Raw genomic sequence first — 27,500 nt, forward strand, 5'->3', positions numbered from 1 at the left:
ACGGTGCTGATATACACACACAATGGGGTGTAAAACTACAAACGGTGCTGATATACACACACAATGGGGTGCAAAACTACAAACGGTGCTGATATACACACACAATGGGGTGTAAAACTACAAACGGTGCTGATATACACACACAATGGGGTGTAAAACTACAAACGGTGCTGATATACACACACAATGGGGTGTAAAACTACAAACGGTGCTGATATACACACACAATGGGGTGTAAAACTACAAACGGTGCTGATATACACACACAATGGGGCGTAAAACTACAAACGGTGCTGATATACACACACAATGGGGTGTAAAACTACAAACGGTGCTGATATACACACACAACGGGGTGCAAAACTACAAACGGTGTTGATATACACACATAACGGGGTGTAAAACTACAAACGGTGCTGATATACGCACACAATGGGGTGTAAAACTACAAACGGTGCTGATATACACACACAATGGGGTGTAAAACTACAAACGGTGCTGATATACACACACAATGGGGTGTAAAACTACAAACGGTGTTGATATACACACAAAATGGGGTGTAAAACTACAAACGGTGCTGATATACACACACAATGGGGTGTAAAACTACAAACGGTGCTGATATACGCACACAATGGGGCGTAAAACTACAAACGGTGTTGATATACACACACAATGGGGTGTAAAACTACAAACGGTGTTGATATACACACACAATGGGGTGTAAAACTACAAACGGTGCTGATATACACACATAACGGGGTGTAAAACTACAAACGGTGCTGATATACACACTTAACGGGGTGTAAAACTACAAACGGTGCTGATATACACACTTAACGGGGTGTAAAACTACAAACGGTGCTGATATACACACATAACGGGGTGTAAAACTACAAACGGTGCTGATATACACACACAATGGGGTGTAAAACTACAAACGGTGCTGATATACACACACAATGGGGTGCAAAACTACAAACGGTGCTGATATACACACACAATGGGGTGTAAAACTACAAACGGTGCTGATATACACACACAATGGGGTGTAAAACTACAAACGGTGCTGATATACACACACAATGGGGTGTAAAACTACAAACGGTGCTGATATACACACACAATGGGGTGTAAAACTACAAACGGTGCTGATATACACACACAATGGGGTGTAAAACTACAAACGGTGCTGATATACACACACAATGGGGCGTAAAACTACAAACGGTGCTGATATACACACACAATGGGGTGTAAAACTACAAACGGTGCTGATATACACACACAACGGGTGCAAAACTACAAACGGTGTTGATATACACACATAACGGGGTGTAAAACTACAAACGGTGCTGATATACACACTTAACGGGGTGTAAAACTACAAACGGTGCTGATATACACACATAACGGGGTGTAAAACTACAAACGGTGCTGATATACACACACAATGGGGTGTAAAACTACAAACGGTGCTGATATACACACACAATGGGGTGTAAAACTACAAACGGTGCTGATATACACACACAATGGGGTGTAAAACTACAAACGGTGCTGATATACACACACAATGGGGTGTAAAACTACAAACGGTGCTGATATACACACACAATGGGGTGTAAAACTACAAACGGTGCTGATATACACACACAACGGGGTGCAAAACTACAAACGGTGCTGATATACACACACAATGGGGTGTAAAACTACAAACGGTGCTGATATACACACACAATGGGGTGTAAAACTACAAACGGTGCTGATATACACACACAATGGGGCGTAAAACTACAAACGGTGTTGATATACACACAAAATGGGGTGTAAAACTACAAACGGTGCTGATATACACACACAATGGGGTGTAAAACTACAAACGGTGCTGATATACGCACACAATGGGGCGTAAAACTACAAACGGTGTTGATATACGCACACAATGGGGTGTAAAACTACAAACGGTGTTGATATACACACACAATGGGGTGTAAAACTACAAACGGTGTTGATATACACACACAATGGGGTGTAAAACTACAAACGGTGCTGATATACACACACAATGGTGTGTAAAACTACAAACGGTGCTGATATACACACACAATGGGGTGTAAAACTACAAACGGTGTTGATATACACACACAATGGGGTGTAAAACTACAAACGGTGCTGATATACGCACACAATGGGGTGTAAAACTACAAACGGTGCTGATATACACACACAATGGGGTGTAAAACTACAAACGGTGCTGATATACACACACAATGGGGTGTAAAACTACAAACGGTGTTGATATACGTACACAATGGGGTGTAAAACTACAAACGGTGCTGATATACACACATAACGGGGTGTAAAACTACAAACGGTGCTGATATACACACACAATGGGGTGTAAAACTACAAACGGTGCTGATATACACACACAATGGGGTGTAAAACTACAAACGGTGTTGATATACACACATAACGGGGTGTAAAACTACAAACGGTGCTGATATACACACACAATGGGGTGTAAAACTACAAACGGTGCTGATATACACACATAACGGGGTGTAAAACTACAAACGGTGCTGATATACACACACAATGGGGTGTAAAACTACAAACGGTGCTGATATACACACATAACGGGGTGTAAAACTACAAACGGTGCTGATATACACACACAATGGGGTGTAAAACTACAAACGGTGTTGATATACACACATAACGGGGTGTAAAACTACAAACGGTGCTGATACACACACATAACGGGGTGTAAAACTACAAACGGTGCTGATACACACACACAATGGGGTGTAAAACTACAAACGGTGCTGATACACACACACAATGGGGTGTAAAACTACAAACGGTGCTGATATACACACACAATGGGGTGTAAAACTACAAACGGTGTTGATATACACACATAACGGGGTGTAAAACTACAAACGGTGTTGATATACACACACAATGGGGTGTAAAACTACAAACGGTGCTGATACACACACATAACGGGGTGTAAAACTACAAACGGTGCTGATATACTCACACAATGGGGTGTAAAACTACAAACGGTGCTGATATACACACACAATGGGGTGTAAAACTACAAACGGTGTTGATATACACACATAGCGGGGTGTAAAACTACAAACGGTGTTGATATACACACACAATGGGGTGTAAAACTACAAACGGTGCTGATATACACACACAATGGGGTGTAAAACTACAAACGATGCTGATATACACACACAATGGGGTGTAAAACTACAAACGGTGCTGATATACACACACAATGGGGTGTAAAACTACAAACGATGCTGATATACACACACGATGGGGTGTAAAACTACAAACGGTGCTGATATACACACACAATGGGGTGTAAAACTACAAACGGTGCTGATATACACACACAATGGGGTGTAAAACTACAAACGGTGCTGATATACACACACAATGGGGTGTAAAACTACAAACGGTGCTGATATACACACTTAACGGGGTGTAAAACTACAAACGGTGCTGATATACACACACAATGGGGTGTAAAACTACAAACGGTGCTGATATACACACACAATGGGGTGTAAAAGATCAACTTTGGGGTGTACAACTTTGTTTTTGAGACATATGAGGACATTCCATAGGTGTAATGGTTTTATACTGTACAAAACGTATTTTCTATCCCCTTACACTGCCCCTAAACCTACCCAACACACACACACACACACACACACACACACACACACAGGCTTGGGGAGCATTTCAATGAGCATTAGAGGTAGCGTTACACGGACGAAGGAAAATTAAGACGAGCTTAACATTATTTAAGACCTCGAACGCAATGCTTCCACAAATGTAAGACTTTAAGGCTTTATATTTTGATTTTTAAATGTAAGAGTCTCTTTAAGACCCCGCGGGGACCTGATGGATATTGCGATATGCACGTGAGACGAGAACATTGAATTCAGCTTTATTTCAATGAACAAAAATGTGTTTAATCATTTTAATTTTAGTTAATGATAACCTTGGCGGGTTCTGTTAATAACGGCACGACCTTCACTGCTCCAGACACAATAATTACACCTGAATACACAACTAATCATCTCCCAAACCTGTCATTTCTGCTGATTAAAGTGTGTGTCCCCGCGTTGGGCTGTAATTTCTCCAACCGCAATTGATTCTCACAACCCGAATTTTGGCTTCATGAAGAGGCCGACATTATCACAGCCACACACTTCATGACCCGCGAGGACATTTCCATTATATAGTTTTTTTTTTCCACCTGAAGGATGAAATGACAGTACGGGACATCTTTCTTTGTCTCTCGCTCTCTCTCTTAAAGCGTGAGATTGATTCGGATGTCCGTGAATTTGCCTTGAATGTTTAATCGAGCCCTTCAGCGTCTCCTCTGAACTCCCTTCAGTCCTGCGAATGCAGAGGAGGGTTTCCACGAGTGTGTTTAAAGCGATTAAAGAAGACTAAAGAAGTTAAAGATGGTGTCAGTAGCACTTACACGGACTGATCATGAGGCGTCGCGCATTTAAACCACACCAAACCTAGAGCGGCCTTACTGTCAACTCCATACATATCGGTGATTAAAGGGTTAGTTCAGCCAAAAATGAGATGTCTGTCATTAACTCCTCTCCCTAATGTCGCTCCACACCCGTAAGACCTCCGCTCATCTTCACACACAGTTTAAGATATTTTATATTTAGTCCGAGAGCGTATGCAAGTGTATGCACACTATACTGTCCATGTCCAGAAAGGGAATAAAAACATCATCACAGTAGTCCATATGAGACATCAGTGGGTTAATTAGAGTCTCTTGAAGCATCCAAAATACATTTGGGTCCGAAAATAACAAAAACTACGACTTTATTCAGCATTGGCTTCTCTTCCGCGTTTGTGTTCAATCCTCAAATAAAGATTCAAACGGTTATGAGTCAGTGAATCGATTCATGATCGCGTGTCAAACTGCTGAAATCACGAGACATTGGCGATCCGAATCATAAACAGATAAAAAATAATGTTATTTATCAATCGATTCACTGATTCGTGTGTGTGTGTGTGTGTGTGTGTGTGTGTGTGTGTGTGTGTGTGTGTGTGTGTGTGTGTGTGTGATGGGTAGGTTTAGGGGCAGTGTAAGGGGATAGAAAATACGGTTTGTACAGTATAAAAACCATTACGCCTATGGAATGTCCCCTTATGTCACAAACAAACGTGTGTGTGTGTGTGTGTGTGTGTGTGTACTCATCTGAGACTTGTGCTTGAACTGACTAACTCGCACAGATATTATATCAACATGTCGACTTGCCGAGTACATTAGCAGACAGTAGGTTACGTCTTAAAGCATTAGTTCAGTTTAAAATGGAAATCTCCTGATAGTTTCCTCATCCCCATCTCATCCAACATGCTCATGTCTTTCTTTCTTCAGTGGAAAAGAAATGAAGTTTTTCATTTCAGAGGAAAACATTCCAGGATTTGTCTCCTCATAATGGACTTCAATGGGAGCCAGCGGCTGAAGGTCCAGATCACTGAGGAAGAGCTTCAGAGACGGTGTGTGTTACTGCGGATGACGGTTATATTGGTCCTGTAAACACTCCTGATCTGCAAATCTGTGTGTCCATCAACACGTCTCACACACACATCCAGGAAAGATTCAGTTTGCTCACAGTTATCAGGAAAACTCTTCTCAAAGTGAATTATTTACTTCACAAAGCTTTCGTAAAGTTGCATCACATCTCGGCCGGACAGAAAAATCTAATTTAGATTCAATGAGAAAAAATGTTCAGCTAAATCAAGACTGATAATCTCCCTCTGTCTCGCACACACACACACACACACACACACACACACACACACACACACACACACACACACACACACACACACACACACACACACACACACACACACACACACACTTCAAGTGAGAGCTTTAGAACTTGACGGTTTGTTTTTCCAGCAGAAGTGTGTTTAGCAGCTGACGGTTCATTTTTTTTCCTCCCGGAAACTGAGTCCAAGCGATTAATCTCTCCATTAGCCCTGCGCTCGGAGCCACGCCCCGGCCTGTAATATCTCACACACACACACACACACACACACACACACACACACACACACACACACACACACACACACACACACACACACACACACACACACACACAGGGGCGCTGAGAGGAACCGTCCTGCTCATTTCCATCTGTTCCGCTAACCCTGTCAAACTCACTTTAGCTAGAGTCTCGACAACAAGTCGCTGTAATCAATCTTTAGCAGGGTCCGCTAATGACCAATGAAAGGTGTGTGTGTGTGTGTGTGTGTGTGTTGTTTTCCAGTTAAAATATCCAACAGTTCCCTAAAACAAGACAAATTTACTTGAGAAGCATCAACATCACTTTTTTTGCATTGAAGAAATAAATCATACAAATCACAATGAAGTGCAAATAACAGTCAGTCGGTTCTCAGCGCTCGTCTATCAAACGCAGATAAACGCTTCTGGAAACAAACATTGTGTCTCAGGATGAATTAACCGCAGAGAAGAACTTCAATACATGCAGCCATGCAAGCCATTACAGTCGCACAGCAGGCCGATTTATTCATATAAACGCATACTTCTCCAAACGCCCGCGGGGAACGCTCGCTGTTCAACCCGGAGGAGAAGCAGACGAGGCACGAGCAGCGCTAACAGAGCCGACGGATGGACTGCAGATTCCTCTGATGATACGAGCAGCTCAAGGCCTCACACACACACACACATACGCAGGCTTCCAAAACACGAGACGTTCAACCTGAAATGAACCGCTGATGATGATGTTGTGAAGTAGCCTAGATGGCAGCCGAACTCAGCCCGGCCCCCGACCGCACTCAGCCCGGCCCCCAGCCGAACTCAGCCCCGGCCCCCGGCCCCCGGCCCCCGGCCGCACTCAGCCCGGCCCCCGGCCGAACTCAGCCCCGGCCCCCGGCCGCACTCAGCCCGGCCCCCAGCCGCACTCAGCCCCGGCCCCCAGCCGCACTCAGCCCCGGCCCCCCGCCGAACTCAGCCCCGGCCCCCGGCCCCCGGCCGCACTCAGCCCCGGCCCCCGGCCGCACTCAGCCCGGCCCCCAGCCGGCCGAACTCAGCCCGGCCCCCAGCCGGCCGAACTCAGCCCGGCCCCCCGCCGAACCCAGCCCCGGCCGCACCCAGCCCCGGCCCCCGGCCGCACTCAGCCCGGCCCCCAGCCGAACTCAGCCCGGCCCCCAGCCGCACTCAGCCTCAGCCCCCAGCCGAACTCAGCCCGGCCCCCAGCCGAACTCAGCCCCGGCCCCCAGCCGCACTCAGCCCCGGCCCCCAGCCGCACTCAGCCCCGGCCCCCAGCCGAACTCAGCCCCGGCCCCCAGCCGAACTCAGCCCCGGCCCCCAACCGAACTCAGCCCGGCCCCCAGCCGAACTCAGCCCCGGCCCCCGGCCAAACTCAGCCCCGGCCCCCGGCCGCACTCAGCCCCGGCCCCCGGCCGCACTCAGCCCCGGCCCCCGGCCGCACTCAGCCCCGGCCCCCGGCCGCACTCAGCCCCGGCCCCCGGCCGCACTCAGCCCGGCCCCCAGCCGGCCGAACTCAGCCCGGCCCCCAGCCGCACTCAGCCCGGCCCCCAGCCCAACTCAGCCCCGGCCCCCAGCCGCACTCAGCCCCGGCCCCCGGCCGCACTCAGCCCCGGCCCCCGGCCGCACCCAGCCCCGGCCCCCGGCCGCACCCAGCCCCGGCCCCCGGCCGCACTCAGCCCGGCCCCCAGCCGCACTCAGCCCCGGCCCCCAGCCGCACTCAGCCCCGGCCCCCAGCCGCACTCAGCCCCGGCCCCCAGCCGAACTCAGCCCCGGCCCCCAACCGAACTCAGCCCCGGCCCCCGGCCAAACTCAGCCCCGGCCCCCGGCCGCACTCAGCCCCGGCCCCCGGCCGCACTCAGCCCGGCCCCCAGCCGGCCGAACTCAGCCCGGCCCCCCGCCGAACTCAGCCCCGGCCCCCAGCCGCACTCAGCCCGGCCCCCAGCCGCACTCAGCCCGGCCCCCAGCCGAACTCAGCCCCAGCCCCCAGCCGAACTCAGCCCGGCCCCCAGCCGAACTCAGCCCCGGCCCCCAGCCGCACTCAGCCCCGGCCCCCAGCCGCACTCAGCCCCGGCCCCCAGCCGCACTCAGCCCCGGCCCCCAGCCCAACTCAGCCCCGGCCCCCAGCCGCACTCAGCCCCGGCCCCCAGCCGCACTCAGCCCCGGCCCCCAGCCGCACTCAGCCCGGCCCCCAGCCGCACTCAGCCCGGCCCCCAGCCGAACTCAGCCCAGGCCCCCGGCCGCACTCAGGCCCGGCCCCCAGCCGGCCGAACTCAGCCCGGCCCCCAGCCGGCCGAACTCAGCCCGGCCCCCAGCCGAACTCAGCCCCGGCCCCCAGTTGCACTCAGCCCGGCCCCCAGCCGAACTCAGCCCCAGCCCCCAGCCGAACTCAGCCCGACCCCCAGCCGAACTCAGCCCCGGCCCCCAGCCGAACTCAGCCCCGGCCCCCAGCCGAACTCAGCCCCGAACTCAGCCCCGGCCCCCAGCCGCACTCAGCCCCGGCCCCCAGCCGCACTCAGCCCCAGCCGGCCGAACTCAGCCCCGGCCCCCAGCCGCACTCAGCCCCGGCCCCCAGCCGAACTCAGCCCCGGCCCCCAGCCGCACTCAGCCCCGGCCCCCAGCCGAACTCAGCCCCGGTCCCCAGCCGCACTCAGCCCCGGCCCCCAGCCGAACTCAGCCCCGGCCCCCAGCCGCACTCAGCCCCGGCCCCCAGCCGAACTCAGCCCCGGTCCCCAGCCGAACTCAGCCCCGGCCCCCAGCCGAACTCAGCCCCGGCCCCCAGCCGAACTCAGCCCCGGCCCCCAGTCCAACTCAGCCCCGGCCCCCAGCCGCACTCAGCCCCAGCCCCCAGCCGAACTCAGCCCCGGCCCCCAGCCGCACTCAGCCCCGGCCCCCAGCCGCACTCAGCCCCGGCCCCCAGCCGCACTCAGCCCCGGCCCCCAGCCGCACTCAGCCCCGGCCCCCAGCCGAACTCAGCCCCGGCCCCCAACCGAACTCAGCCCCGGCCCCCGGCCGCACTCAGCCCCGGCCCCCGGCCGCACTCAGCCCCGGCCCCCGGCCGCACTCAGCCCGGCCCCCAGCCGGCCGAACTCAGCCCGGCCCCCCGCCGAACTCAGCCCCGGCCCCCAGCCGCACTCAGCCCGGCCCCCAGCCGAACTCAGCCCCAGCCCCCAGCCGAACTCAGCCCGGCCCCCAGCCGAACTCAGCCCCGGCCCCCAGCCGCACTCAGCCCCGGCCCCCAGCCGCACTCAGCCCCGGCCCCCAGCCGCACTCAGCCCCGGCCCCCAGCCCAACTCAGCCCCGGCCCCCAGCCGCACTCAGCCCCGGCCCCCAGCCGCACTCAGCCCCGGCCCCCAGCCGCACTCAGCCCGGCCCCCAGCCGCACTCAGCCCAGGCCCCCGGCCGCACTCAGGCCCGGCCCCCAGCCGGCCGAACTCAGCCCGGCCCCCAGCCGGCCGAACTCAGCCCGGCCCCCAGCCGAACTCAGCCCCGGCCCCCAGTTGCACTCAGCCCGGCCCCCAGCCGAACTCAGCCCCAGCCCCCAGCCGAACTCAGCCCGACCCCCAGCCGAACTCAGCCCCGGCCCCCAGCCGAACTCAGCCCCGGCCCCCAGCCGAACTCAGCCCCGAACTCAGCCCCGGCCCCCAGCCGCACTCAGCCCCGGCCCCCAGCCGCACTCAGCCCCGGCCCCCAGCCGCACTCAGCCCCAGCCGGCCGAACTCAGCCCCGGCCCCCAGCCGCACTCAGCCCCGGCCCCCAGCCGAACTCAGCCCCGGCCCCCAGCCGCACTCAGCCCCGGCCCCCAGCCGAACTCAGCCCCGGTCCCCAGCCGCACTCAGCCCCGGCCCCCAGCCGAACTCAGCCCCGGCCCCCAGCCGCACTCAGCCCCGGCCCCCAGCCGAACTCAGCCCCGGTCCCCAGCCAAACTCAGCCCCGGCCCCCAGCCGAACTCAGCCCCGGCCCCCAGCCGAACTCAGCCCCGGCCCCCAGTCCAACTCAGCCCGGCCCCCAGCCCAACTCAGCCCCGCTCACAACATCTGAGCTTGGGCAGTTCGGTCTGGACTTGATCCATCGAGGAGTAATGCTGCCTTCATGTGCTATCGGGATTATCGTAAATATGAGTTTCCGAGGTAAAAACTGCTCATGAGCGCCCTCTGATGTCGTGTCGGGAAGTTCGGAGATAATTTTGATACCCAAGTTCCCCAGATGGCCGTGGCATAACTGTTAAAGATGAATTTCTGCTGTGACTTGTGTTTTATTAGCTTTTTTCCACAACATTGTCTTGTCTTGTCATTAAAGTACATATTTATATAAATTAATAAACATTTGAAGCATATTGTGTATTTTAAACACATCAAAAATCGCATCTAGTTGACCATCATTCCAGTGTGGTGAAGCAGCTGTACAACAGGATCATGGCTGGCTGATTATAAACGAGACGCTTTCGTGTTGTGCTGCTGTGTTTGCCAGTGATTGTGATTTTCTGGGATCGGGAAATGACTGAATTGGTTATAGTGTTAAAATAACATTTTCCAAAGACGCACAAAAGTATGAACCTGGCGTCCTCCATTCTTTCCGACAAAAAAATGCCTGAACACAACAAGCTCATAATCACGACTCCTGAAGCGGGAAACTTCCGATAGGCCGTGAAGACAGCATGATTATGCCTGAACAGACCAATGAGACCATCAGGGCGGGCTTTAGCCGATGACGGACAGTGTGTGGTGTGTGTGTGTGTGTGTGTGTGTGACATATGAGGACACAAATGTGTATAATGCCATGGGTATGACACAGGTATTACAGGAGAGGGTGAAATATGAGGACATTACCCATGGCCCCACTTTACAAAAGGCTTATAAATCACACAGGAGGAGTTTTTATGAGAAAGTAAAAATGCAGAATGTTTCCTGTGTGTGTGTGTGTGTGTGTGTGTGTGTGTGTATAGTATTTTCACAAAGTATGGATCATCCGGATGTTTTAAGGGAACCTGCAGCGCATGGCAGTGTGTTTTATCCACACTCAGCTGTAGTCGTTCTGTCACACGATTAACTCTGACGGGATTAATGAGATGAACGTCACCCCGCTGTCAGAATCATTACAGGGAGACGCTGACTTACAGCCCAGAACAAACGCTCAGGAAAAGTCAATCGTGATGAGGTGTTTATGAGGTCAAAAGGTCAACCTCTTAATAAACAAAGATTAGCTCTGTTCTCCATTTACAGAGAATCACGGACATGTGAATCCGTCATAGCTGAAATATTAACTTAAAATCTTAAGAACTATATTTGGAGGTTCGGCTGTCAAAGTGTGGGAGTCACAGAAACCCTCACACACACGCTAAAGAAGGAGACATTGTCCTTCTCACTATACTCTCTTCATCATCAGGAGCTCTTGTGTCCTGACAGACGTCGCCCTCTGGTGGAAAACACCACACACTGCTGAGGGACGGCCTGGGATAACACACACACACACACACACACACACACACGCACGCACGCACGCACACACACGCACACACACACTGCCCCTAAACCTACCCATCACACACACACACACACACACACACACACACACACACACACACACACACACACACAGGAAACATTCTGCATTTCTACTTTCTCATAAAAACTCCTCCTGTGTGATTTATAAGCCTTTTGTAAAGTGGGGCCATGGGTAATGTCCTCATATTTCACCCTCTCCTGTAATACCTGTGTCATACCCATGGCATTACACACATTTGTGTCCTCATATGTCTCACACACACACACACACACACACACACGGCCCTCCGTTATGGCCCCATAAGCAGCACAGTAGTGAGTGAAGTGAATAATTCCTCAGGCCACTCAGAACATTTCTACTAAATAAACCAACACTTACGCCATTTAAATAAAACACTTACGCCATTTAAATAAAACACTTACGCCATTTAAATAAAACACTTACGCCATTTAAATAAAACACTTACGCCATTTAAATAAAACACTTACGCCATTTAAATAAAACACTTACGCCATTTAAAGCGAGACACCGCGAGCGAAGAAGGTCAAATAAATACTACTAGATATCTCCGTACTTCCCTAGTTGATGGATTTTCCAAAATGTTGTTTAAATATGCAAATGAGGCACTATCTAATTAAACATGCACTCATTTGCATACATTTCTAGAACAAAAATCTGAATGTTGGATATGTTCAAAAATCTTATTTCATTATTTTTGACATAGAGTTAAGTTTTTTACTGAGGGGATTTTAATTATCTCTTTTTATCGCTCCATAAATCAGAAAATACCGCCAACAGCCAGAAAAACTATTATTTCACTCTTTTTTTTAAGAATATAGATATGAATAAAGCCGTAAGTTTTGGTGTTTATAAGTGCTGCTGAAGTGGAGGACAAACTCATTTTGTGGAACGGCGTTTAAAGATATCTGCTGTAATTTAGTTGAGTTAATTTAATACTCTTCAAAGTTTATTTAGGATGCTCTCTTTCCACTCGTCTGAAGAAACAACTTAATAAAAAGCCTAAAAGTGTGAAATCTCCAAATAGTCAGATGCCTGTAGTGTCTCACCTTAAACGGGAAACATCACTTCAACATTAGGCTGACGATATTAACCCTGAACAGATTTACATTAACTGGAGTTCATTTAGGCTGCGTTCACACTCGTCATGTTTGGTTCCATTAAAACGATGTTTAAGTCAGTGCAGTTCATTTGAACATATGTGAACGCTGCCATCTGAACCAAATATAATAAACAGGTATAAAGACGGGTCTCGGTCAGGCGGGTAATCTAGCGCTCGGAAAGCGTTCCACCCCTAGGGGCGGCCATTGCTAACCAAGCCATCACCTGCTGTTAGCATCCCATTGACTCCCATTCATTTCTGCGTCACTTTGACAGTGAATAACTTTACATCTGAGGCGTTTAAAGACTCCATTTGTCCATTGTTTATTTCTAAAGAAACACGACAATGTATAAAAGGCTCCGTTACCTTGTATCTTACACTATCGCCCCGCAGAAGCTGTTTTTGTAAAAATAGGCTAACGATTACGTCATAACCAACGCGACTCTGTCGCACAGTTGAGAAATTACCGTATAGACCTGAGGAGACGCTCGCAGGCAATCTTTTACTGTCTATGAGACAGTCGGGGGACGTGGAGACATAAAGTCTGATAAAGTCAAGGGGGAAGAATGGGGAGAAGCCCATAGTGAGCCAAAAGCAACGGGAGAAAACATTTAAACAACGGGATTCAGCTTTCACTTTCCACATCTACTAGAAGACCTACAGCTGTCAGACAGGAGGCTCACGTCACGTCTACGTCCTCAAGCTCAGTCTGAGCCGGCGCAGTTCGCTCCGCCATCAGGAAGTGAGTGCCCCTATACTGACATCACTTAACGCCGTTGAAGGCAATGGGAACGCTCCGTCCATTTCTTTTACTGTCTATGGTCTCGGTCCGCTTCCAAACGAACTCTGGTGCGGTTCGACTGACATATGAACGCCACACGGACCAAAGACATGTAGACGGACCAAAAACAGGACGTGATGTCACGAGATGTGACGCAGAGTCAGCTGATGTGACGACGCGGAAAGATCGGTGTCTCCAGAATGAGTAACGTTAACGTTAGAGGACAAACGTGGAGCAACGAGGAAGTGCCTCATCAATATTTGGTCCGACATGTTTCGAAAATGCGAGAAACCTGGCTCTTCTCATCAGAGGACCTGCTGCCCATTATCCGGTACAGACGACAGAACGGCCGTCTCTTTTCTGCACAACGGAGGAAATCCTGGAGCTGTTTTGAATGTTTTGAACACTTTATGAGCTCTTTATGAGTTCTCAGCGGGTAAATAATAATGCCTTATGTACACGCATAAAATGCATAAAATGACCGCGTGTAATCCGGCACAGCGTTGTTCTGAGTTTTCGGTGAGCAGCTCCTCCGTCATATAAACCGACCAATCAGGTTGTGAGCGTCTCCCTGTGCCTTTGGTTCGGTAACTTTAGGTTCGCTGTTATAAATGCCAGTGTGAACGCTAAGCGAACCAGGACTATATGCTTTGTTTTTGTTTTTTGGTCCGGACCCAACGAACCAAACTAACCGAACTACACGTGTGAACGCAGCCTGAGAAACGCTCTAAAAGCCCAGTGGAGAACAGCAGCAGTTCACTCTAACTGAATCATTTAAATGAACCAACTCTTCCTGAGTCACTTTCTCCCGGAAACACAGATCCGGTACACCAGCGGCAAAGGCACACAACTACTAAAACTAATGTTGAAATGTATCCGTCCATCTATTATATCCCTCCTTCCATCCATCCATCCATCCATCCATCCATCCATCCATCCATCATATCGATCTCTCCATCCATCCATCCATCCATCCATCCATCCATCCATCCATCATATCGATCTCTCCATCCATCCATCCATCCATCCATCCATCCATCCATCCGTCCGTCCATCTTTTATATCGATCCATCCATCCATCCATCCATCCATCAATCATGTTGATCCATCCATCCATCCATCATATCGATCTCTCCATCCATCCATCCATCCATCCATCCATCCATCCATCCATCCATCCATCCATCCATCCATCCATCCATCATATCGATCTCTCCATCCATCCATCCATCATCCATCCATCCATCCATCCATCCATCCATCATCCATCCATCCATCCGTCTGTCCATCCATCTATTATATCGATCTCTCCATCCATCCATCCATCCATCCATCCATCCATCCATCCATCCATCCGTCCGTCTAATATATCGAGCTCTCCATCCATCCCTCTCTCCATCTCATACTGGCCACGTTTACATGCACACTTTTTTGTCATTCCGATTAAAATCATTTGGATTGAAAGATTTAGTGGCCTGTTTACATGAGCTGACTTTCAGTCGCAATCATCACAGAGCAGTTTGTCTGCCGCTTCAGAAATGTCGACGCTGTCCTCTCAAGCAACGGCCACCAGGACTTATACGGTTTTATAAAAGCTCTTTATTTATTGTAAAGTGTGTAATAATCTTCTCCCAGGCGCAGTTGAAGTAAAAAGTGCCTGGGACAATCCCTGTCAAGATGAGCGGGTGTAGCCGGGATATGTCTGTGGCATTATGCCAACATTATCTTCATAACTTCTAACGAAATAAAACGTTTCCCCCCCTTAGAAAAATTAACTTTCCTCTCAACATTATAGCCTGGTGTGAGTGCGGCTCGCGCTGTGTATTGCGTCACATAAGGACACACACTCAAAAGTAATCGGGTCAGGTCGTTTACATGGGGAAATGTTTCGTTTGATCAGTTCATGGAAAGGTTTATCCCACCCTCTCAAACCCATTACATTTTCATTCGGATTGGGCATTTTTATTCCGACTGAGGTGTTTATACGGAGCATTTTCATTCGGATTGGGCTTTTAAACCAATGCAGTGCTCCATGTAAACGCACCTAGTGACTCCAGATATGAAACATTAGAAACAATATGAAATATTTGTAATATTTTACACGCACCCGACTGACTGTGGCTCTTCCTCGTTTACAGCAGAAGACGATCAGGCCAAAGGTGGCGGTTCGCGCTCCAGATTTAAGGTTAAAGCGCTCTTATAGAGCTCAAACACACTCCCGACACAAAGGCAGATCTGGCCGGCTGGGCTGTAATTCAGGGCTGGTGAAGATGATCCTTCGCATCTGTGCAGCATTCATTATAATGTGTGCTAAAAACAGTGTCAGGAGGCCCTCCAGGGGCCCGCGGCCCGCTGGGTGAAGGCTCAGGCCCGCTCTAAACTAATCCCTCCGCAGAGTCACACAGCACCAAACTCATCCATCACCGCCGATTCACACACACAGGCTCAGCGATCCGGCGGCCGCACCGCACCCAGCCGGCTCTCTGGAGGCGGTCTCCACGGAAACGCCGCTCGCATCCATTCATCAGCCTGAGGTGTGTTTCATTGTGTGCTGGAAACACACAGGAGCGCCTCAGTCTGGATTGTGTTTTATTAGGATACACACTTTTACATGTGAATATACAGTAAAGTGTGATTTATTCCTGTGATCAAAGCTGAGTTTATCATCATTACTCCAGTCTTCAGAGTCACATGACCCTTCACTAATCACTCTCACATGAGGATTTATTATAATCAATACTGAAAACTTCATATTTGTGTGGGAACTGTCATACACAACCTTTCTAAGTTTGGGTTCAGGAAGAAAAAACAATACTTTTATTCATCAAGGATGCATTTAATTGATTTAAAATGACAGAAAAGATGTTTATAATAATTTATATCTCAGATAAATGAAGTTCTTTTGACACTCACACACACGCACACGCACACGCACAAGCACACGCACACAAACACACACACACGCTTTTTGAAAAGTGGGGACCACTGTGTAATATAAACAAGGAAACAAACACACACACACACACACACACAAGAAATGACAATCGTGGACGTACCGAAGAGGCGGCGATGGAACACAAACTTCCCAGCGATGAGTCCTGTGATGACGGCCAGGATCCACATCAGGGCCTTGAGGGCGCTCCAGCCTCCGCCGGGGTATTTGCTGACCACGAAGGAGAAGCAGTTTCCCAGAACGATCATATGAGCCTCGGTCTGGCTGTGGGACACCGGGTCCTCCGCAAACACCAGGAAGTTGAAGAAGGTGACCAGATAGGCCACGGCCAGACGGGACCACGGGTGCTGGAAATAATAGCGGAAGCGGGAATAGATCTCCATCCGCCGCAGCACGCCCAGACACCGCCCACCTGGAACACACACACACACACACACACAGAGATATAAACGCCTGGAACACACACACACACAAACACACGCACACACATACACACCAGAGACAGATATAAACACCTGAAACTCAACACACACATTCAGCCTCAACGCCTGGAACTCAACACACACACATTCAGCCTAAACACCTGAAACTTAACACACACACATTCAGCCTAAAAGCCTGAACTCAACACACACACATTCAGCCTAAACGCCTGAACTCAACACACACATTCAGCCTAAACGCCTGAACTCAACACACACACATTCAGCCTAAACGCCTGAACTCAACACACACACATTCAGCCTAAAAGCCTGAACTCAACACACACACATTCAGCCTAAACGCCTGGAACTCAACACACACACATTCAGCCTAAACGCCTGAACTCAACACACACACATTCAGCCTAAACGCCTGAACTCAACACACACACATTCAGCCTAAACGCCTGGAACTCAACACACACACATTCAGCCTAAACGCCTGGAACTCAACACACACACATTCAGCCTAAACGCCTGAAACTCAACACACACACATTCAGCCTAAACGCCTGGAACTCAACACACACACATTCAGCCTAAACGCCTGAACTCAACACACACACATTCAGCCTAAACGCCTGGAACTCAACACACACACATTCAGCCTAAACGCCTGAAACTCAACACACACATTCAGCCTAAACGCCTGAACTCAACACACACACATTCAGCCTAAACGCCTGGAACTCAACACACACATTCAGCCTAAACGCCTGAACTCAACACACACACATTCAGCCTAAACGCCTGGAACTCAACACACACATTCAGCCTAAACGCCTGAACTCAACACACACATTCAGCCTAAACGCCTGAACTCAACACACACACATTCAGCCTAAACGCCTGAACTCATCACACACACATTCAGCCTAAACGCCTGAACTCAACACACACACATTCAGCCTAAAAGCCTGAACTCAACACACACATTCAGCCTAAACGCCTGAACTCAACACACACATTCAGCCTAAACGCCTGGAACCCAACACACACACATTCAGCCTAAACGCCTGGAACTCAACACACACACATTCAGCCTAAACGCCTGAAACTCAACACACACACATTCAGCCTAAACACCTGAACTCAACACACACACATTCAGCCTAAACGCCTGAACTCAACACACACACATTCAGCCTAAACGCCTGAACTCAACACACACACATTCAGCCTAAACGCCTGAACTCAACACACACACATTCAGCCTAAACGCCTGAACTCAACACACACACATTCAGCCTAAACGCCTGAAACTCAACACACACACATTCAGCCTAAACGCCTGAAACTCAACACACACACATTCAGCCTAAACGCCTGAACTCAACACACACACATTCAGCCTAAACGCCTGAACTCAACACACACACATTCAGCCTAAACGCCTGAACTCAACACACACACATTCAGCCTAAACGCCTGAACTCAACACACACATTCAGCCTAAGCGCCTGAACTCAACACACACACATTCAGCCTAAACGCCTGAACTCAACACACACATTCAGCCTAAACGCCTGAACTCAACACACACACATTCAGCCTAAACCGCCTGAACTCAACACACACACATTCAGCCTAAACGCCTGAACTCAACACACACATTCAGCCTAAGCGCCTGAACTCAACACACACACATTCAGCCTAAACGCCTGAAACTCAACACACACACATTCAGCCTAAACGCCTGAACTCAACACACACATTCAGCCTAAACGCCTGAACTCAACACACACACATTCAGCCTAAACGCCTGAACTCAACACACACACATTCAGCCTAAACGCCTGAACTCAACACACACACATTCAGCCTAAACGCCTGAACTCAACACACACACATTCAGCCTAAACGCCTGGAACCCAACACACACACATTCAGCCTAAACGCCTGGAACCCAACACACACACATTCAGCCTAAACGCCTGAAACTCAACACACACACATTCAGCCTAAACGCCTGAAACTCAACACACACACATTCAGCCTAAACGCCTGAACTCAACACACACACACATTCAGCCTAAACGCCTGAAACTCAACACACACATTCAGCCTAAACGCCTGAACTCAACACACACACATTCAGCCTAAACGCCTGAAACTCAACACACACACATTCAGCCTAAACGCCTGAACTCAACACACACACATTCAGCCTAAACGCCTGAAACTCAACACACACACACATTCAGCCTAAACGCCTGGAACTCAACACACACACATTCAGCCTAAACGCCTGAACTCAACACACACACATTCAGCCTAAACGCCTGAACTCAACACACACACATTCAGCCTAAACGCCTGAACTCAACACACACATTCAGCCTAAACGCCTGAACTCAACACACACATTCAGCCTAAACGCCTGAACTCAACACACACACATTCAGCCTAAACGCCTGAACTCAACACACACACATTCAGCCTAAACGCCTGAACTCAACACACACATTCAGCCTAAACGCCTGAACTCAACACACACACATTCAGCCTAAAAGCCTGAACTCAAACACACACATTCAGCCTAAACGCCTGAACTCAACACACACATTCAGCCTAAACGCCTGGAACCCAACACACACACATTCAGCCTAAACGCCTGAAACTCAACACACACACATTCAGCCTAAACGCCTGAACTCAACACACACACATTCAGCCTAAACGCCTGAACTCAACACACACACATTCAGCCTAAACGCCTGGAACTCAACACACACACATTCAGCCTAAACGCCTGAACTCAACACACACATTCAGCCTAAACGCCTGGAACCCAACACACACACATTCAGCCTAAACGCCTGAAACTCAACACACACACACATTCAGCCTAAACACCTGAAACTCAACACACACACATTCAGCCTAAACGCCTGAACTCAACACACACACATTCAGCCTAAACGCCTGAAACTCAACACACACACATTCAGCCTAAACGCCTGGAACTCAACACACACACATTCAGCCTAAACGCCTGAACTCAACACACACACACATTCAGCCTAAACGCCTGAACTCAACACACACACATTCAGCCTAAACGCCTGAAACTCAACACACACACATTCAGCCTAAAGCCTGAACTCAACACACACACATTCAGCCTAAACGCCTGAACTCAACACACACACATTCAGCCTAAACGCCTGGAACTCAACACACACATTCAGCCTAAACGCCTGGAACTCAACACACACATTCAGCCTAAACGCCTGGAACTCAACACACACACATTCAGCCTAAACACCTGAACTCAACACACACACATTCAGCCTAAACGCCTGAACTCAACACACACATTCAGCCTAAACGCCTGAACTCAACACACACACATTCAGCCTAAACGCCTGAAACTCAACACACACACATTCAGCCTAAACGCCTGGAACTCAACACACACACATTCAGCCTAAACCCCTGGAACTCAACACACACACATTCAGCCTAAAAGCCTGAACTCAACACACACACATTCAGCCTAAACGCCTGAAACTCAACACACACACATTCAGCCTAAACGCCTGGAACTCAACACACACACATTCAGCCTAAACGCCTGAAACTCAACACACACACATTCAGCCTAAACGCCTGAACTCAACACACACACATTCAGCCTAAACGCCTGAAACTCAAGACACACATTCAGCCTAAACGCCTGAACTCAACACACACACATTCAGCCTAAACGCCTGAACTCAACACACACACATTCAGCCTAAACGCCTGGAACTCAACACACACACATTCAGCCTAAACCCCTGGAACTCAACACACACACATTCAGCCTAAACGCCTGAACTCAACACACACACATTCAGCCTAAACGCCTGAAACTCAACACACACACATTCAGCCTAAACGCCTGGAACTCAACACACACACATTCAGCCTAAACGCCTGAACTCAACACACACACATTCAGCCTAAATGCCTGAAACTCAACACACACACATTCAGCCTAAACGCCTGAAACTCAACACACACATTCAGCCTAAACGCCTGAACTCAACACACACACATTCAGCCTAAATGCCTGAAACTCAACACACACACATTCAGCCTAAACGCCTGAAACTCAACACACACACACATTCAGCCTAAACGCCTGAAACTCAACACACACACATTCAGCCTAAACGCCTGGAACTCAACACACACACATTCAGCCTAAACGCCTGAACTCAACACACACACATTCAGCCTAAACGCCTGAACTCAACACACACACATTCAGCCTAAACGCCTGAACTCAACACACACACATTCAGCCTAAACGCCTGAACTCAACACACACACATTCAGCCTAAACGCCTGAAACTCAACACACACACATTCAGCCTAAACGCCTGGAACTCAACACACACACATTCAGCCTAAACGCCTGAAACTCAACACACACATTCAGCCTAAACGCCTGAACTCAACACACACAGACAGACAGACATACAGACAGACAGACAGACAGACATTCAGACATTCAGACAGACAGACATTCAGACAGACAGACAGACAGACAGACAGACATTCAGACAGACATTCAGACAGACAGACAGACAGACATTCAGACAGACAGACAGACTTTTCAGACTTTCAGACAGACAGACAGACATTCAGACAGACAGACAGACATTCAGACAGACAGACAGACTTTCAAACAGACAGACAGACATTCAGACAGACAGACAGACATTCAGACAGACAGACAGACTTTCAAACAGACAGACAGACATTCAGACAGACTTTCAGACAGACATACAGACAGACTTTCAGACAGACTTTCAGACAGACAGACAGACTTTCAGACAGACAGACAGACAGACTTTCAGACAGACAGACATACAGACTTTCAGACAGACAGACAGACAGACAGACTTTCAGACAGACAGACAGACTTTCAGACAGACATTCAGACAGACAGACAGACAGACTTTCAGACAGACAGACAGACAGACTTTCAGACAGACAGACAGACAGACATTCAGACAGATCTAATGTTCACATCAATGGCTCAAAATATCTGATGGTGCAAGTTTTGGAATAACCTGCTGCTCGGAAACCATGTGCTGCTGGACTAATTTAGCCTGTCTCTCTCTGTGTGTGTGTGTGTGTGTGTGTGTGTGTGTGTGTGTGTGTGTGTGTGTGTGTGTGTGTGTGTGGTAGGCTTAGGGGCAGTGTAGGAGAAATAGAAAATACGGTTTACAGTATAAAAACCATTAGTCCTCCTATGGAGAGTCCCTATGGAATTTAAAAATAAATCATAAATAAATATTTCATATACAGTACATAAATCCCTTTTCCCAATAGAAAATAAAGAACAAATTCAATTTAGAAAACACAATGATATAAATACAAACATCTATCTATCTATCTATCTATCTATCTATCTATCTATCTATCTATCTATCTATCTATCTATCTATCTGTGTGTGTGTGTGTGTGTGTGTGTGTGTGTGTGTGTGTGTGTGTGTGTCTGTTATGTTTACATTCTTGTCTTCTTGTGCACCGCCGAAACTCTTCCCGTAAGAATCACATCCCACAAAACAACCCGTCTCAGCGGCACATGAATAATGATATCACACACAACATACGACACGAATATGGAGCAATAAGCGCCTGAGCGGATGTTTGTGGATAACTGTAACGTTAAATGGGAGCAGCACGTGCGTCGGGATCAAAGCACAGTATTCCCAGTATTCCAGCATGTTCCATGAGCGACACACACACACACACACACACGCGATCATAGATGTAAAGAGTCTTACGCAGACAGTCGTGGAGAGATTCAGATTCCGAACCCATCGCCATATCAGTGCTTGTCTTCTTCCGACATCAGTGATGAAGATGATGATGATGATGATCCTCCGCGCGCCGCTCATTCAACGCCTCCGGTTCACGCGCGTCATTCAACGCGTCCGCGCGCCACACGCGATAACAGAAACAAAACATCAGAATCATTTCAGCAGCAAAACACGGAGACAGACACCTCTCTCTCTCTCTCTCTCTCTCTCTCTCTCTCTCTCTCTCTCTCTCTCTAACATTATTAATAATATTTTCTCAGTTATAATTAATAATTAATTAAATTTGATACTATTTACAACAATATTTGTTACAGTGAAACTGTATTGTATTAAGCGCCAACGTGACGATACATTTGCGCAATTCTCTTGTTTTGAAATTTACAATGCAAAAATAATTTGTTGTGGCGTAAATCTCGTTTTTACTATTAGGTTGTATTTCATTTATTTTCCCCTCACTAATACACTAATATTAATAATTGTGTCTAGGCAGGACTATTATTTTATTGTGGTATTTTTTTATTTTATTTATTTGTTCGTTCGTTCATTTATTTATTCATTTATTTGTTTATTTATTTAGCGACAATATTGAAGTTTGCATCAACGATTCTTTATTTTTCTCAGTTTTTATGCTCTATTTAATTATGTGTATACAAACACACAATATATCGCAAATGGTTGTACTATATAAGGATACGAGAGCAAAACGAAATAGTTATAATACATATAATTACACGAGAAATTGTCTATAAAAATAATCTTTACACAGAAAATTGAATCATGTCCGCGCATGCGCAGTGCGAGGGGGGCGGTTGACGCGTCAGAGACACGTGACGTCACCGCGGCTCCGCTTCCTTCTTCCGGGGTTGAGAGTCTCCAAACATCCTCCGCCGAGTGAAATAATGTCTCATCAAACGGGTATTCAGGGTAAGACTGAGATATTATTATGATTTATAAATATGAATCTGTGTGATGACAATGCACGAGCGGCGACAGTCTCGCTCAGCGTCGGGATTCATTTAACATAGAGAAATCAATGAAAATATGAATAAACCGCATCTGTCAGCCAGCGGCGGTTTCCCTCAGCTCTCAGCGTTATGAATAATTTCATCTTGATTATTTATTTATCGTATCAGTGTTTAGAGATGTGCAGAGTTCTGCTTCAATGATCACGAGCGCACGGGCAACGCCTTCACAGCGCGCGCACACGCGCCACATGCATCCTATAATAATATCACCATACATACAAATATATATATTTATCATTATCATTAATCACACTTCCTGTGGAAACCCTTCCCGCCACATCAGGAAATAAAACATGCCTTTGTCAATCATAAATACGACATAAAAGGGCGGAATAATTGTATAAAAAGTCTTAATTATGACATAATAAGGAGGAATTGTGACATAAAAAGTCATGATTATGAGATAAAAAGGAGAATTATGAAATACAATGGCAAAAACATGACATACTAAGTCATTAATATGAGATAAAGTCTATAAAAAGTCATAATATGACATGAAAAGTTATGATTATGGCATAAAAAGGAGGAATTGGGAAATAAAACGATAAAACATGATATAACTAAGTCATATTTATCGAATATTATGGCAAAAAGGTGTAATTAGGGCTGTCATATTTATCAGAATTCTGACATAAAAAGCTAAATTACTATTATGAGATAAATCATATTTATTGGAATTGTGACATAGTAACTCATGTAAAAGTATGGCACATAAAATCAAAATGGTTTTGTAGGGTGTAAGTAATAATTGTTAGACAAAAAGTCAAAAATATGACAAAAAGTTAATTAAGTCATGGCAAAGTCATAACGGACATAACGTTGTGATCATGGCATACTAAGTCATAATGAAGACTAAGATCTCAAATACAAATAAACTTATTCAAATAATAAATCTATCTCAATAACTCAACCATCCTCACTATTATTATTATCATATGCAGTTTTATGAAATAATACGCAGTCAAATCGTCTGAAAACATTCACTTTAGATATTAATATATGAACCAAATACCTTCTGATTAATGAAGATTAAACGCTGGTTTGTTTTCAGGATGATTTCATTGACAGTGTTGCTACTGTCATCAGAATAATATGAACAGATATGAATATTGTGTGTGTGTGTGTGTGTGTGTGTGTGTGTGTGTGTGTGTCGTCCCGCAGCGGCTGAAGAGGTGAAGGATGTTTTCGGCAGCGCCAGGAACGGACAGTACAGACTCCTGAAGATCGTGATTGAAAATGGTGTGTAATAATCCTAAACTCGGCAATATACCCAGAGTTGTGCCTTCAGGTGTGAGTTACTGATGTGTGTGTGTCTGTGTGTGTGTGTGTGTGTGTGTCTGTCTGTTTCTGTGTGTTTGTCTGCGTGTGTGCGTGTATCTGTCTGTGTGTGCGTGTGTCTGTCTGTCTGTGTGTGTGTCTGTGTGTTTGTCTGTCTGTGTGTGCGTGTGTCTGTCTGTGTGTGTGTGAGTGTCTGTCTGTGTGTGTGTGTGTGTGTGTCTGTGTCTGCGTGTGTATCTGCGTGTCTGTGTGTGTGTGTGTGTGCGCACGTGTGTGTGTGTGTCTCTGTGTCTGTCTCTGTGTCTGTGTGTGCGTGTCTTTGTGTGTTTGTCTGTGTATGTGTGTGTGTGTGTGTGTGCAGAGGAGCTGGTTCTGGGCCTGACTAAAGCGGCCTCGGGCAGCTGGGAGGAGGATTATGACCGGCTCCTGCTCCCGCTGCTGGATAAGGACCTGCCGTGCTACATCCTCTTCCGTCTGGACTCCAGCAACAGCCTGGGCCACGAGTGGGTCTTCATCGCCTGGTCACCGGACCACTCGCCCGTAAGAGACACACACACACACACACACACACACACACACACACACACACACTCTGACTCCAGCAACAGCCTGGGCCACGAGTGGGTCTTCATCGCCTGGTCACCGGACCACTCGCCCGTAAGAGACACACACACACACACACACACACACACACACACACACACACTCTGACTCCAGCAACAGCCTGGGCCACGAGTGGGTCTTCATCGCCTGGTCACCGGACCACTCGCCCGTAAGAGACACACACACACACACACACACACACACACACACACACACACACACACACACACACACACACACACACACACACCCACACACACACACACACACAGGAAACATTCTGCATTTTTACTTTCTCATAAAAACTCCTCCTGTGTGATTTATAAGCCTTTTGTAAAGTGGGGCCATGGGTAATGTCCTCATATTTCACCCTCTCCTGTAATACCTGTGTCATACCCATGGCATTATACACATTTGAGTCCTCATATGTCACACACACACACACACACACACACACACACACACACACACACACACACACACACACACACACACACACACACACCCACACACACACACACACACAGGAAACATTCTGCATTTTTACTTTCTCATAAAAACTCCTCCTGTGTGATTTATAAGCCTTTTGTAAAGTGGGGCCATGGGTAATGTCCTCATATTTCACCCTCTCCTGTAATACCTGTGTCATACCCATGGCATTATACACATTTGAGTCCTCATATGTCACACACACACACACACACACACACACACACACACACACACACACACACACACACACAGCCCCTAAACCTACCCATTCTGCATTTTTACTTTCTCATAAAAACTCCTCCTGTGAGCCGTTTGAAAAGTGGGGACAGTGATCTCAGGTTTTTCTATCCGTATGGGAACATTTGGTCCACACACACATTCTTACGCGTGTTCAGGCATGTCCAAGACGCTGATAAACACTGATCTGGGACCTGCTTCACTCGTTCTAATGGGAACACACACACTATCTGAACTTCTGATACCACTGTATACTATGCTTAGGTCTTTCCTGATATTTAATTTATTATTGTTATAATACCAATTATTTTGAATTGTAAAAATATTATTAGCCCTAAATTATAAAAAGTTACACATAGGTCCATATCATATTATCTGGAAGCACAGACTTCTTGGACAGTTTGGTCTCATTTAAAGAAGACCCGTGGCAGATTAATGTCAAAAAAGTATAAAAAGTTAAACCAAAAAAAAAGTTCTATAGGTTTAAGTTTATGAAAATTATTTATGAATAATATTTTAAACAAAAAATATATATTTTTTAAAAGCATGTTGAACTCTAAAACTGCTAGAAAATCAAAGCCATGCATCTAAACAAGCTGTTTCCCAAATCTGAGGCTGATATCTGAAAAAATGAGCTCTCAGTAAGACTTTAGTTTGGCCGCAGTGCCGACTGTTCCCACTAGAACTTTGAATTCGTGATTTGCTGTTGAGTTTTTCTTAAATATTACAAGCACAAACCTGCACACCTACACACTTTTTTTTAAATTAAATACATACACACCAAACTCTGACATCCATACTAACACACCCACAGTTACAGCTGCATAATTGATCAAATTGGCTTTATAATATGCATAAACAAACAAACAAAAAACAGGAATAAAGTGAGTATTTGCTTTAAATGCCAAACCTGAAGAAATGGCACCATCTGATAAAAAATAGTACAAATTGAAATTTTGATAAAAGCCTATTAACAAAGATTGCGTCATTTTATAGTGAAATGGGAACGGGATTAATAAGTGCGGTTTTAATGGGTTTCAATTTTGTCCAAATGATGCTAAGAGAGAGTATTTTGTGTACTGAGTGCAAAATAGTTATAAAGTATAAAGGA

At 47.5% G+C, this 27,500-nt stretch overlaps 2 protein-coding genes across 2 annotated transcripts in view; one reads left to right on the forward strand and one right to left on the reverse strand.

Annotated features, from left to right (window-relative positions):
• Positions 1-23,108, reverse strand: part of tmem117 (transmembrane protein 117) — a 72,275-nt gene extending 49,167 nt beyond the window's left edge. Inside the window, exons 1-2 of the mRNA XM_067436356.1 lie at positions 22,719-23,108; positions 16,554-16,862 (exon numbers count right to left, since the gene is read on the reverse strand). Of these exons, the coding sequence (XP_067292457.1) occupies positions 16,554-16,862; positions 22,719-22,761 (352 nt within the window). The 5' untranslated portion in view covers positions 22,762-23,108. The remainder of the gene's footprint in view (positions 1-16,553; positions 16,863-22,718) is intronic.
• Positions 23,109-23,532: 424 nt separating this feature from the next.
• Positions 23,533-27,500, forward strand: part of twf1a (twinfilin actin-binding protein 1a) — a 19,465-nt gene continuing 15,497 nt past the window's right edge. Inside the window, exons 1-3 of the mRNA XM_067436253.1 lie at positions 23,533-23,678; positions 24,941-25,018; positions 25,419-25,597. Coding sequence (XP_067292354.1) covers positions 23,654-23,678; positions 24,941-25,018; positions 25,419-25,597 — 282 coding nt within the window. The 5' untranslated portion in view covers positions 23,533-23,653. The remainder of the gene's footprint in view (positions 23,679-24,940; positions 25,019-25,418; positions 25,598-27,500) is intronic.

The sequence above is a fragment of the Pseudorasbora parva genome, chromosome 25 (genome assembly GCF_024679245.1).
Source record: "Pseudorasbora parva isolate DD20220531a chromosome 25, ASM2467924v1, whole genome shotgun sequence".
NCBI classification, from domain to species: Eukaryota; Metazoa; Chordata; class Actinopteri; order Cypriniformes; family Gobionidae; genus Pseudorasbora; species Pseudorasbora parva.